Raw genomic sequence first — 14,671 nt, 5'->3', positions numbered from 1 at the left:
AATCTTTTTAAGATAGGGTTTCACATAGTAGAGGAGAGCCTCAAATTTGCTATGTAGACCAGGATAGCACTGAATTTCTGACCTTCCTACCTCTACCTTCCAAGCCCTGGGATCCCTGACGGGTATGTATGTACTACTATATCCATCTGACTTAATCCAAAATCTTGGTCTCAAGATTCGTAGTCTCAATTTTATATTTTATTACATAAAATCTATATCATAGTGACCACTATATTTTATATAAATGTATATAGTTATATATAAATTATATATCTACAGATATTCATATTTTAAAGGGATATTCCTATATATTTTACAATAGATAGCTTACTTTTAACAATGGGTGCATCTCTCTCTCTGTATGTGTTATATATTTAAGTATTTATGTTTGTGTGTATATAAATGCATGCATGCACACATGTACACACATATACACACATAAAGATATGTGGGGAACAGAGGTCAATTTTTGATGTTGGTCTTCAGATGTCTTCCATCTTGTTTTCTAAAGTAAGGCCACTCACTGGGACCTAGAGCTTGAAGTTGTAGGCTAAGCTTGCTGGCTACTAAACCCCAGTGATTCACCTGCATCACATCCCTGTGCTAGGAAACAAAGTTCATGTGATTATACCTGGTGACAGAAATCAAACTAAAGTCATCAGGCACAGCAAGCACTTTATCAACTCAACTATCCCCAGGCCCTTTAAGTACGTGTTTTAATGATATAGTTCTCTATATAATATACTATAATATATACTTCATACTACACACATAAGATTTATACATTACTAATTAGAAGATATTACTTAAAGAATCTGCTTACAACAAATGGATAGAACTAGAAAACATCACCCTGAGTGAGGTAACCCAGATCCAGAAAGACAAATATAGTAATGTACTAACTTATAAGTATTAGTCACAATGTACAGGAAAGCCATGCTACAAACCACAGATCCAAAGAAGCTATGTAACAAGGAGGGCCCAAGGGGGAATGCTTGAATATGACTGGAAGGGGAAATAGATTACACATGGGGGGTATGGATTGAAAGAGAGAACTGGATGGGGGAGGGATGGAGATGGGAATAGGAGAGATGAGATGGGGAAAGGACAGAGGGAGAGGGTAATGGGAGAGAAAACTGGTTGGGAGAGGGGAATCTCTGGGAGGAGCTAGAAACCTAGGAGGATGGAAATTCCCAGGAATCTATGAGGATGACCTTAGCTAGGACTCCTAATGGGGATAAGGAGTCTAAACCAGTCATCTCCTGTAACTTGACATGACTTCCAATGGTGGACTAGGACATCAACCCAGCCAGAAAAACTTAACACCGTAATTTGTCCTGCCTATAAGGTATGCACAGGTAAAAGATGGAGCAGATTTTGAAGTACTGACCAACCAATGACTAGCCATGAGAGGGAGCCCAGTCCTGACCCAATTAATGATATCCTATTGTGACAGGAGCCTAGCATATATGTCATCAGAGAAGCTTCTTCACCCAGAAACTTATGTAGAGACCCACAGTCAAACATTAAGTGGAGTTTGTGGAATCCTGTGAAAAAGGGGGGGAAAGGCTTAAAGGAGCTAGAGGGGTCAAGAACGCAACAAGAAACCTACGGAATCAACTAACCTGGACCCAGAAAGACTGAACTGCCAAGCAGAAAGCATGCATGGGACAGCCTGGGCCCTCTGCATACACGTAACATGTGGACTCCTAAGTGGGAGCAGGGGCTGTCTTAGGGCCTGCCCCTAAGAGGGCTGCCTTGTCTAGCCTCAATAGAATAAGATGCACCTAATCTTACTTTATATGCAAAGCTGGTTGATATCCATGGGAGGCCTTCCCTTTTCTGAAGAGAAGGAAAGCAGGGGTGGATGGGGGAAGGTGAGGTGAAAGGGAAGGACTAGGAGAGAGGGGAGAGGAAACTGCGAACAGGGTGTATGTTCCTGTAAATAAATAATTTAACCAATAATAAAATAGAAAAAAGACTGGGCTTACATTATAAATCACTGAGTAAGATGAAACCAGCTAAGTGTGCAAATAGCATGTGCATATTCTCATAAGTGTGTTCACAGTGATTGTGCTAAGGTCCTTAGTAAATAAAATGGTTTTTGATTGGCTGAATTCTTGTGAGGGTACAGGAAACATCTTCTTTACATATATATATATATATATATATATATATATATATATATATATATTGTTTTTTAATTAGGTATTTTCCTCATTTACATTTCCAATGCTATCCCAAAAGTCCCCCATACCCTCCCACCCACCCACTCCCACTTTTTGGCCCTGGCGTTCCCCTGTACTGGGGCATATAAAGTTTGCAAGTCCAATGGGCCTCTCTTTCCAGTGATGGCCGACTAGGCCATCTTTCGATACATATGCATCTAGAGTCAAGAACTCCGGGGTACTGGTTAGTTCATAATGTTGTTCCCCCTATAGGTTTGCGGATCCCTTTAGCTCCTTGGGTACTTTCTCTAGCTCCTCCATTGGGGGCCCTGTGATCCATCCAATAGCTGACTGTGAGCATCCACTTCTGTGTTTGCTAGGACCCGGCATAGTCTCACAAGAGACAGCTCTATCTGGGTCCTTTCACCAAAATCTTGCTAGTGTATGCAATGGTGTCAGCGTTTGGAAGCTGATTATGGGATGGATCCCTGAATATGGCAGTCTATAGATGGTCCATCCTTTCGTCACAGCTCCAAACTTTGTCTCTGTAACTCCTTCCATGGGTGTTTTGTTCCCAATTCTAAGAAGGGTCACAGTGTCCACACTTTGGTCTTCGTTCTTCTTGAGTTTCATGCATTTAGCAAATTGTATCTTATATCTTGGGTATCCTAAGTTTTTGGGCTAATATCCACTTATCAGTGAGTACATATTGTGTGAGTTCCTTTGTGATTGTGTTACCTCACTCAGGATGATGCATCTTCTAAGCCACACTGACACGTACAGAACTCATGTCATTTACAATTACAGACAAGACAATCAATTAGCCTGCTTATTTCAGTCCACCTAAAATGCTAAATAAAGACCAGTAAAAGAAGCTTCTATAGCAACCTTTGCATATACCTGTTGCTCACCTCTGGCTAACAAAATCTAGCAAGCACTGCCACTTCCAGTGTAAGTTCTCCCTTTATTTGGGATCATTCACTGGAAGGGAGAGGGTTCAAGTAATTGAATATTTCTTGGTTTCTCAGTAGAGCATATATAAAACTAAAACCTGACTTGAAAAAAAAAATCACAGGAACTTATCAAAGGCAGGTAGATACATAAAGTGACCCTGGAGTTTCTGTAAAACTAGCAGGAAAGACTGTGACATTTGCAGAACAGCTGCAGCACACAGCAAGAATCCATCTGAAGACAAGCGTAAGACCTGTAAGACTGCATGATACCCGTATCATTTGGCATCAACATCTGCCTGAGCCTGACATCCCACAAAGAAGGCTCTATGAGCTGCAAAGCCAGTGCAAGTTAAGTTCTCTTGGAGAACCCGTGAGAATGCCATTCTCATCTATGTCCAAGTGAGAAGAACAGTGGTTGGCTCAGAGCAGGTGTGAAATACCGCTGAGTGACAGCACTGAATTTTAAAGATGCTAGGCAGAGGTAGGTGAATTTCTGAGTTCAAGGCCAGTCTGGTCTACAGAGTGAGTTCCAGGACAGCCAGAGCTACACAGAGAAACCCTGTCTCAAAAAAACCAAAAACCAAAACAAAACAAAAAAATATTATTTAAAAATGAAAAAGTATCATTTAGGAATCTCAGTGGGTGGCTCAGAGGTAACTTTAAAAATACAAAATCCTAAACTTAATCCCTAGCACTGCAAATAAAAATAAAATTACCTGTGTCAATTTAAGTCAGTATTTTGTTTCTAAACAAGATTCTAATGAACTCAAAATTCATCAACAAATTTTTTGAAGTTGTACTTTTCTGTTCACAGCTTTTTAAAGATAATAAAACTTCTCTCTTAACCTGATAAACCATAATATAGTCTATTTGTGACTATGCCTGAGATTATTAAAGCTGCTGTCTTTTACTGATCATGAAGCAAAATCTTGTTTTAACAGTCATTTCAGAGACATAAACAAGCACACAGAAATAGGAAGCAGTCTGAAATCAAAGATTTGGAATTAATTTGTAAGCTACTTAAGGGTAAAAATCCATAGGTCATAAAACATCCACTAGAAGCAAATGTACCTAGTAAGCTAATAAGCCATGCATTTTAGCCTTCAAACAGGAAATGAAAATATCAAAAGGTTTTGAAGACTCTAACTTCATATTTTCCCGCTAAGTAGTAATGGACAGACTGTACTCTGTGTCGGTCTACCATTATCAGACATATGACAGTGACTCAGCTAACTCTTTCACAGGACAATGTGCTGTTGGTGGCTCAAGTGCCTGTTAAGAGGAAACCTCCTAGTTTTGTATTCACTAAATGGTTACAGAATAGAGAAGAGCTTCCATTTCTGTGGTTAGAAACTTCATATCCAGGTTCCATGTTTACCTACTCTCTCAAGAATGAAGGTGACAGACAAAAGGCAGAAGCGGCTAGGAGAGACCGCAGCAGCAACTACACACAGGCCAACAAGACTTACTTCAGTCCAGGGATGTCCAGAAGGTTAGTCAGTCCTGTCCAGTTAATCTCTAAAAGCTGTTTTTTAAAAAGGAAAAAAGTATTAAATATCAAAACAGTTTCCATACAACATAGCAAATCCAAACAGGCTTGTGTACGTGAAATAAGTATGAGAAGAACTGCTACACCTTTCCCCAAAGTGTATTCTATCAAAGACAGATGCTGTCATTGCACATGAAGACTGGCCCAGTTCTTATTTTATGATAAGGCCATAGTTTTCTCTACTAAAAACATACTTCAATTTCTCCTTTATCACAGTTAACAATTCAGTGATTATCCTTTGTTTTTATACTCTCAACTGGCCTGGAACTCATGAAAACCAGGCTATCCTCAGCCTCAGAGACTGCCTGTCTCTGCCTCCCAAGTGCTGGGATTAAAGATGTATGTCATCATGTCCAGAATGAATATACATGTTTATATATACACATACAGCCTAACTTTCAAAAATGGGGGTATGAGTCAGCAAGATAACCCAGCAGGTAAAAATGCTTGCCACACACACCTGATGATCTAGATTCAATCCCCAAGATCTATAGTATAAAAAGAAAACTCCACATGAATATCATGAAAAGCAAAAATTTTCGAGTGGAGCATGATGCTAAGGATTATATGTTCATCTTCAGTATCAGTACCTAGTGATCCCCCAAATCACTACTTAAAGTTCTGTTACTAACAAAAGTATTGGATAGAAACGTTTCTTCTCCATGTTGTTACCAGAAAGAAATATTAAAACTCACCCTAGTTGGTAGTTGAACAACAGTACTTTACTTTGAATTTTTTACTTGCATATTCCTATGAATAGAACATGTTCTGTCTATTCATTGGATATTTATAGTCATCTCAGAAATTCTTACATAATTCTATTAAGTAGACATAGCAGTTAAAACTACTGGTTGTAAATACTGATTTTCTCTACTAAAATGGATACTGTGCACATTAAAATACTCAGTGTTTATTACTTATAGAGGACATGTTAAGTGAAATTGTACAGTCTCAGTCTCCACCGCACCCCCCTCTCCAACTGAGATCGTGGTTCCAAAAGAAGAAACCAATTTTAAAACACATCAAAGCTGGGCGTGGTGGCGCACGCCTTTAATCCCAGCACTTGGGAGGCAGAGGCAGGCGGATTTCTGAGTTCGAGGCCAGCCTGGTCTACAAAGTGAGTTCCAGGACAGCCAGGGCTATACAGAGAAACCCTGTCTCAGAAAAAAAAAAAAAGCAAAAACACATCAAGCCGGGTGTTGTGGCACACACTTTTAATCCCAGCACTTGGAAGGCAGAGGCAGGCAAATTTTTGAGTTCAAGGCCAGCCTGGTCTACAGAGTGAGTTCTAGGACAGCAGGGCTACACAGAAAAACCCTGCCTCAAAAAAAACCAAATAAATAAATAAATAAATAAATAAATAACACACCAAACAAATCACTAGTTTCATGATCAGGCCTAAGCATCTGGTTCAGCATTAGTCACTCAAGTAACTGATAAGCACCATGACTAACAGGCTCCGTTCTCTTTTCCCTTCTATCATTAGGTCAAATAATCCCTTTAGCACTTAAGAGGGAGCAGGATCTCCTTACCTCTGCAAACTATTCTGATCTTACTAGAAAACCTAGATTGTGGAGCATGGGGGCACACACTTTTATCACAGCACTTGAAAACAGAGGCAGGTGGATCTCTGACTCAAGGTCAGTCCGGTCTTTAGAGTGAGTTCCAGGACGGTCAGGGCTACACAGAGAAACTAGGTCTCAAACAAAACAAAACAAAACAAACAAACAAGCCAAAAAACCCAAACAAACAAACAAAACCCCAAAGCCCCTGGCCACCCACAGGGCACAGATTTAAAAGGACATTATGCAGTTTCATTATGAAGGCCTATGGCTGAAGAGGTGACTTATTTACATCCTTGAACATGGAGAGTTCAAACTGGTGTCCAACTAGAGAAAGGTACTGCAACGAGCCACAAGAGGAGAAGACTAATCATCAGTCTCATCCGGCTACAAACCCTGCCAGCTACAACAGCAACCAGCCTGCAAGATCCAGTGGTGCAACGTTGACAAAAAGCAGCATGAAAGGAACCAACCACTTTTTGGTTGGATTTAGGTCCACGCCCTGAAATATATAACTCACACCCGATACTGTTAAGGTAGCCAAGAACCTGAAACCTAGGGCAAAGCCTACCACTGCTATTTTGCCAAATGATCATAGCAATAAAACGACTCCTAATGATGCACTGCTATAACCATGGGTAAGTGCATCCCTCAGCCTTCATTGAAAAGCTTCTTACAGAAGCTGTAAATTAACACAGAACCCACAACCAGACAACATGCAGACAGTGAAGCGCTCAGTCTCAAACTGGATGTCTTTATCAAACAAGAGTAAGCTGAAAAAGTGTAAGAGCAGAGGTGGTAGATGACTCCAAGGAAACAGCATCTTCCAGACACAATAATGTTGATGCTCATATGAGCTCACAGAAACAACAACATGAAGAAGATCGGCAAAAGGTCAAGTCAGACAAAAACCTCAGTACAGTAAAAAAGAAGTGAGCACAAAGTCCCAGCCCTAATTAATGAAGAAGCTATTTGCAATTGATCCCTGCTGGGAGAGGGAAAATAAGTTGTCTTCAAAAAAACGACCCAAAACAGGCCTCATGTTTAAGATCAATACAAAAATGGGCTTCATGGGGTTTTTTTTTGTGTTTGTTTTTGTTGCTGTTGTCATTGTTTGGCATTTTTGTCTTTTTAATTTTGTTTTATTGGTTTTCTTTCTTCTTTTTTAAGAGACAGAGAAAACAAAGTTGAGAAGGAAGGTGTGGAGAGTCTGGAAAGACTTGGAGTAGGAGAAAGAATATGACCAAAATATATGAAAAAATTAAAATTTAATAAAAGATTTAAATATACCCGTTAAAATAAAATTAAAGGGCATTCATGACACAATTTTATGATTTAGTTATAAAAGCCCTTTCTGTTCGTCACAAATCTACTTTAGGAAACAAAAATATATCAGTAATGTAATGAAAAATGTGTGCTTTTAACTCAAGTTAAAATCTAAATGCCTTATATGTGTTCTTACCAGAGGCACCTATTTATGGTAGTACTGTACAGAGAGATATGGATCAAAGAAGCCATACAGACTCTAAGTGAGGATTAGTTTATTGAGGGGGCACATATAGAAGCTTCTAAATAAAACTAGGTGAGACCAGTATAATTAAGAGAACAATAAAGGGGATGAAATCCAAATAAAAGTGTTATTTAATAATTTTTCTTAGAAAAATGAAACACTTTAGTTCCAAGTTTCCCAGGCATGGTTTATATGTCACAATCCTGTTTATGACAGTCTTTGGAGGCGAAGCATTAAATTTAATCATATGCATTTATTTTTAATATTTATTCTTTAAAAATGTCATGCATATATATGCCCAATATATGTATCTTAAGTATATCCATCCCCAACTCCATCTCAGTACACTCTTAGCAGTATTAAGTAGAAGAGTTCTAAACATTTTGAAAATTAACAATCCTTTTAATAGTATTTGTTTATGTTATCATTATTTAAGAATGTAATGATGCATACTTGAGATTTGTATTATAATGAGATTTTATTAGGGACCTAAGTAGCTATGAGACATTTTTGGATCTATTAAATACTTGGCTGAGACAAAGACAGAACGTTTGAAAAGCCAGGATAAAACTAATTTTAGCTGGTGTTTTGGGACCTATTAAAATACTCAGTTAAAACAGGGACTAACTTTAGCTAAAAAGAACTTCAACTGCCACCAGAATTATGCTACAGACAAAATGGAAATGAAAACTTACAAAATAAAAACACAAAATACAGTAACAATAAATGTCACAAGCCACTTCCTGCCAATAAGGAAGATTATGGGCTATGGGTGTGTTCCAAGAACTAGGGTTAGGTGAGGATGGGAAAGTAAGAATGTAAGTGTCTTTGTGCACAAGGATGAATATGGAGAAATAAATGTATGAGTTTATGCATAAAAAACAAATTAAGAGCAGCAGAGAGGAATGTTAGAAAGGAAAAGTGTGTATAAGAAAGAATGAGCTTGGGAGAAAAGAGAATGTGAAAAATGAGTAGGCAGAGAGAAGATCTAGCATGAAAACACAGCATGCCAGGGTGTGCACATATGAGCATTAATAGTGATTATTAACTTGACAGATCTACAATTACCTAGGAGGCAAACATCTGGGAATGCCTCTGAAGGATTATCTCAATTATGTTAACAGAGGTGGGAAGACCTGCCCTAGATGTGATGGCATCATTCCATAGGCCAGAGTTCTAAACTGAATACAAAGGGAAAAGCTATTTAAATACAAGTATCTGTCTCTTGCTGTTTCCTGGTTGTGGAGGCAATGTAACCAGCCCCGTCAGACTCCTGCTGCTAAGACCTCTCCATTCTGATGGAATGAACTTTCAAACTGGGAGCTGAAATCAACCTTTCCCCATAAGTTGCTTTTGTCAGGGTTATGAACATAGTCAAAGGAAAAGTGACTAATGGAAAGTGTGAGGAAAAGAAAGGTTACACACATGGGTGAGGGGAGTGTGTAAATGAGCACGACAAGGGTCTGTCTGTAGGTATGAGGTTGAGCGTAAAGGAAAGAAAGGTTACACACATGGGTGAGAGGACTGTGTAAATAAGCACGACAAGGGTCTGTCTGTAGCTATGAGGATGAACGTAAAGGAAAGTCAATGTTAGAAAATGAGTAGGTAGCCGGGTGTGGTGGCGCACGCCTTTAATCCCAGCACTCGGGAGGCAGAGGCAGGTGGATTTCTGAGTTCGAGGCCAGCCTGGTCTTCAAAGTTAGTTCCAGGACAGCCAGGGCTATTACCGAGAAACCCTGTCTCGACAAAACCAAAAAAAAAAAAAAAAAAAAAAAAAAAAAAAAAAAAAAGAAAAAGAAAAGAAAATGAGTAGGTTTCTGAGCTGGGCAGTGGTGGCTCACACCTTTAATCAGAGACAGGCAGATTTCTGAGTTTGAGACCAGCCTGGTCTACAGAGTGGGTTCCAGGGCAGCCAGGGCTATACAGAGAAACCCTGTCTCCAAAACAAAATAAAACAAAACAAAAAAGAAAGTGAGTAGGTTTCTTAATTACTTTTAGTTGCTGTGAGGAGAGACCCTGACCAAGGCAACTATTAAAAGAAACATTTATGGGGAATCACAGTTCTAGAGGATTGGAGTCCACCGTCATCATGGTAACAATAGGGATACAGGCATGGAGCTGAGAGCTTACATCTCAACCGCAGAGAGAGCTAAATGGGAATGGTGTGAGCGTTTGAAACCTCAAAGCCCAGCATCAATGGACATACTTCCTAATCCTTACCATTGGTACAACCAAACAGTTCTACCAATCGGGGAACCACTCAAATCCATGAGTCTATGAGGGTCATTCTCAGTCAAACCAGCACACCCCATGAGAAGGATCAGCTGCCAAAGTGCAGGTGTTTGTGAACACAAGTATGTGAGAGCAAGATATAGAACAGTGCAAGTGAGCACGTGAGAGAGTGCATACCCGAGAAGGGGTGAGCTCATGAGGACACAAGGAAAAAAGACCAGGAAGAATGCAATCATAGCAGCTCTTTGAGAAGCATCCTTTGAAAGGCAACTATCTGGTCCTTCCTGATCTCCCTAACAACTCATGTCAGGACAATGAAAGCCAGGGCCTCTGGATGACTAAAGATCTCTAATCAGTAAGTTAAGGCATACGTGAAATGTGTGTTCCCAAACACAGCAAGCTCATCTCTGAGCTGTGGCAGAATGAAGCACAATGCAGAATACTGTCCATGCTTATGAAAGTACGTCATGTTTTACCTGGAACAACAAAGTATGTGCACAAATTTCATGAAAACCACAGAGATGAGCCATTGAGATGCCAAGTCTGAGGACCTGGAACCTATGGTAGAAGGAGAGAACTGAGCCCTATAACTTGCCGTCTGACTTTGACATGTGTACCACTGAGCGAGCACGCGCACACACACACACACACACACACACATGTGTACACACACACACTAAATGAATGTAAAAAAGAAACCAAGAGATGTTCTTCTCTACTACTGCAAGATGGGACTGTCTGAGGGATGTAGTAAAGCTGATAGTGTGACAACAGCAACTGACCCTAATCAATTGGCACTTCTCAGGCATGTCATTTGGGAAGCAAGCTGATGGCTGGCTCCACAAGTCTTCAGTGGGGTTTTACTCCATGTTTTTATTAAGTAGCTTTAGGCTGACAGTAAAGCTAAAGAATATCTTCCTTATGTTTTAAAGCCTCATGACTTAGGCAAGAAAAAGAGAGAAAAACCTGCAAAGAGCTCTACTCTGATGGCACAGGAAAGTCGTTAGGGCCCAACCAAGTGACATGGTTTCTCTGAGGCAACTCTGAAGGAGACAGAAGCAATCTGAATGAAGATTGAGCCCCACAGGAGCTGGTGAGACAATTCATGCTAGACTCCAAGGAAATGCTGAAGACCAAGAGTGAGTGAAACAGAGATCCACAGCACAGGGGCATGGAAACCAACATGGGCCCTGTATATATACATCGGCATTTCGTACACATCAGGCCAGAAAGAACACTTCCTGTAGGGCTGTGGCCAAGAAGGAGAGCAGCTGACAGTGTAGATGGGCACAAAGAAAGCCTTGCAGTCAGTTCCTTTGGGGATTGTGGCAGGGTACATTTCTAGGCTTAGTCTATCCTACAGAGGACCTGTAGCATACACTCAGCATTGGTAAGGAAAGCAGCCAGTGAAAGTTCTACCTTGAAACTCAGGATGCTACAAGGCTATGGAAGGTGTGCAAAACTGTCCAAATAATGAAAGACATCAAACTATAGGTTTCACAGGATCAGAGCAAACTCAGCATAAGAAATAACCTTGGACTACTTAAGGTGTGGTTTGAATCTATAGGCCTGTCTGCAGACTTGTCTACAAGAATGATAGAATGAGCCTCTGTACTACAACTCTCTCAATCCCAGACTTGGTCTATCCAAACGGGGGAGGGGGAGGGGAACACACAGATCACAGATCACATGGTCTGGAAAACTAAGGCTGTTTTTGGAGGGAGAGAAAGAAGCAAAAGCTATGATCACTCAACCTGTCACACTGCACTGCCTTTCCGCTGGCTCCAAAGTCAGTGCACTGTCTTCCTCTAGTTGCAAAAAAATTCAAACTCCTGGTTCTAACTGGTTCTGAAAGTCAACTGTAAAATAAACATAATTTCTACATTTAAGAAATTCCTCTCCTTCACTGCCTTTACTTAAAATACATTAAGTTCTGGGATTCTAGCCCAGTAAGGTTCAAGTTCTTAATATAACTGTAAAAGGAAGATAGTTCTACTTGACAAAGAAATCCCCTTCACTTGGCTGAAATCCGTCTCCAAAGAAAATCACATGGAGCAAGCCTCAGTTGCTCTGTGGAGGACTTCTGGAAAAGACCTGCTTTTATAACTTGTTCTTTTGGGGTTAACTGAAGACTCTGAAAACACCTTGTGAACAAAAGTTCCTGAAGAGGGGCTGGAGAGATGGCTCACCGGTTAAGAGCATTAACTGCTCTTTCAGAGGTCATGAGTTCAGCTCACAACCATCTGTAATGGGATCTGATGCCTTCTTCTGGTGTGTCTGAAGACAGCTACAGTGTACTTGTCATATATATAAAATAAATAAATAAAAATCTTTTAAAAAGAAAAAAGAAGTAAAGGTTTACTATGTGCTTTTAAGAGTATAGACATTCAATTGTGAGTTATGGTATAGTGTCACTCCTCTGTCACAGACAGGGAACTGGGACTTAGAGAAATGGCACAGAAAGACAAGGAGAAATCAGGCAGTGCAAAGCTGTCGCCGAGACCCCACACTGCAGTGCTCCCTGTCTCTACCCTACCACCAATATTCCACTTGGGACTGTTCACTTGGCTTCAAACTTTATCATGTCAAGGATTTTCAGGGGTCACTCCACAAGTACCACATTATCAAAACTAATTAAACAAACTAGAAGGCAGAAAACAAGAAGCTGTTTAATACACGTCTCTGGCACTTGTTTCTGAATCATCTGGGCAGAAAAAACAAAAAACAAAAAAAAAACCCATAAAACTAAAAAGCCCTTCTGGTTGTATTTTTCACCAGACTCAGGAAGAATTATTTGGCAGCTAACAGCAATAAGTTCTCATATTTTCCAGCTGAAAGTAACTGAAGAAAATTCCCTTCCCTCTAAAGCATGCTCAGTAGCTTTGTTCACCATATAAGGAAAAGGCTGACTGAACATTTCAACTTCATCCCTTTCTTCTAGGCATTGCAACACCAGTCGGGAGTTAATGCTGCGACTTATTTTACAAGTGCCTTCATCTGAGGAAGAGCAAAACTATGAAAGAGCACAGTTAAGTCCAGAGGAAGACTAGAGGTCTTGATTTCGTTTTTGTAAGGGATAGGATTTTTATGTTAAGAATATTTCCAAAGACAAAGTTTTTAGCAACTTATTAAAGAACATTTTAAATACGCACTAATGGAGTCAGTTTTTACATAAACTGCTTTCTGAAAAAAAAAAACTGGTAGGAGGAAAAAAAAGATGTATTTTAAATTTTTTATAGATTTATTTTTCAAAATTTTAATAAAGTAAAAGTTAACGTGTTCCTTGATAGCATTTGGAAGTGTAATGTACACTATCTACTTGAACACATTAAAGTAAGAAAGAGAAGACGATACTGCTGAAGGCAGCAGTGCAATCTCCTGCACAAAGCACTGCCCATGCTGCACTTGGTCTGGCCTAGGCATACCGTCTTTTTAAAACCAAGTAACAATTTTCAGTGGGTCTTCTGAGCCAAACTACACATTTAAATTACACATGATGTTGGTAGTGCCTGCCCAGGAAACTTGCCAAGTTTCATAAGCAGTATCCCTCCAAAGAAGCAGCTCGTCTGGACTCCCTGGACTCTGGAAAGAGACGTGCCCTTCACTTTAGTACTTATGGCCTCTGCTGTACAACTTTCAAAACGACAGTGGGCACTTGTCCTGGAAGACAGAATCTTTCCAGAAGTAAGTGACACAAAATGGCTCAAGACAGAATTCTGGAGAAAAGGAAAAAAAGAAAAGTGGAGGACACAGTTACTACTTTGCTTCCATGGGCAGCGAGTCCCTGTGGTTGGAACTTCTGATGCACAGTTAGGCAGTAGAGAAATGTGGCCAGAATGAGAGAGCTTAGGCTTTGAGTGCAGCAGAGAGCTTGCCTACCTAGCATGCACAAAGCCCTGCCTTCAAGTCTCAGCATTTAAAAAAAAAAAAAAAAAAAGCAGGCACTGAAGGTAGCACTAATCATTGGCTGCAGGACTCAGGAAAGGGTAAGAAATAGCTTTACTTTCCTGTTTTCATTCTAATAATAATGCTTAACAAGCACAAGGCATTTACAACAATAGTGAAAAGAAATACAATCTAAAAATATGAATTGACATCATGCTTAGCCAAGTATTAAAAGATCAATAAAAATTACATTTAAAAGCATAACACATAGAGCTGTACATGTAGTTCATCAAATACTGCCCCCAACCCCATCAAAGAAGGTATATTTATCTCAGGAGGGGAGTCAGAGGGAGACTTATAGACATGGCATTACCTTAAAGTGTTTAGGGATATAAATAAGCAAATGGTATAAAATCATACTTAGTAACGGGCCAAATGTATCTTCAACTTACTTAGCTAAAAATGATTTTCCTAACTTCCACAAACATTTTTATACTCAGGAACGACCATTGTTTATCAAGAGATAAAACCCTCACTTAAGGCATACAGAAGTGAAAGACTCAGGAACCATGCATCAGATAGGGAAGAGTTAAGGGCAAAATTTTGATCCTCCACTCTATCCTTCTGTGTATCCATGTTACTGCCAAGAGAGGAAAGATAAACATGACATCATGAAATAAATGTCTACTTACTGGTTTCCTAAGGAAGAAGATGGACAAAGCTCCAACTAAAGGCATGTCTCCAATCAGGGGCTCCAATATCACCCGCATTGTCCCATGGATCTGAACTCAGACAGGAAACCACAAGTCAGA

The 14,671-nt window shown here is 39.8% G+C and overlaps 1 protein-coding gene across 4 annotated transcripts in view; it reads right to left on the bottom strand.

The window, feature by feature from the left end:
• The window catches only part of Esyt2 (extended synaptotagmin 2), a 101,583-nt gene that overhangs the window by 36,066 nt on the left and 50,846 nt on the right, over window positions 1-14,671 (bottom strand). For all 4 annotated transcript variants that reach the window (XM_029484378.2, XM_029484379.2, XM_029484380.2 and 1 more), the window contains exons 6-7: window positions 14,552-14,641; window positions 4,591-4,646 (exon numbers count right to left, since the gene is read on the bottom strand). In XM_029484378.2, the coding sequence (XP_029340238.1) occupies window positions 4,591-4,646; window positions 14,552-14,641 (146 nt within the window). The remainder of the gene's footprint in view (window positions 1-4,590; window positions 4,647-14,551; window positions 14,642-14,671) is intronic.

The sequence above is a fragment of the Mus caroli genome, unplaced genomic scaffold, assembly GCF_978045245.1.
Source record: "Mus caroli unplaced genomic scaffold, Mus_caroli_1 scaffold_14, whole genome shotgun sequence".
Classification (NCBI taxonomy): Eukaryota; Metazoa; Chordata; class Mammalia; order Rodentia; family Muridae; genus Mus; species Mus caroli.
This window is presented reverse-complemented; position numbering and strand designations above follow the sequence as displayed.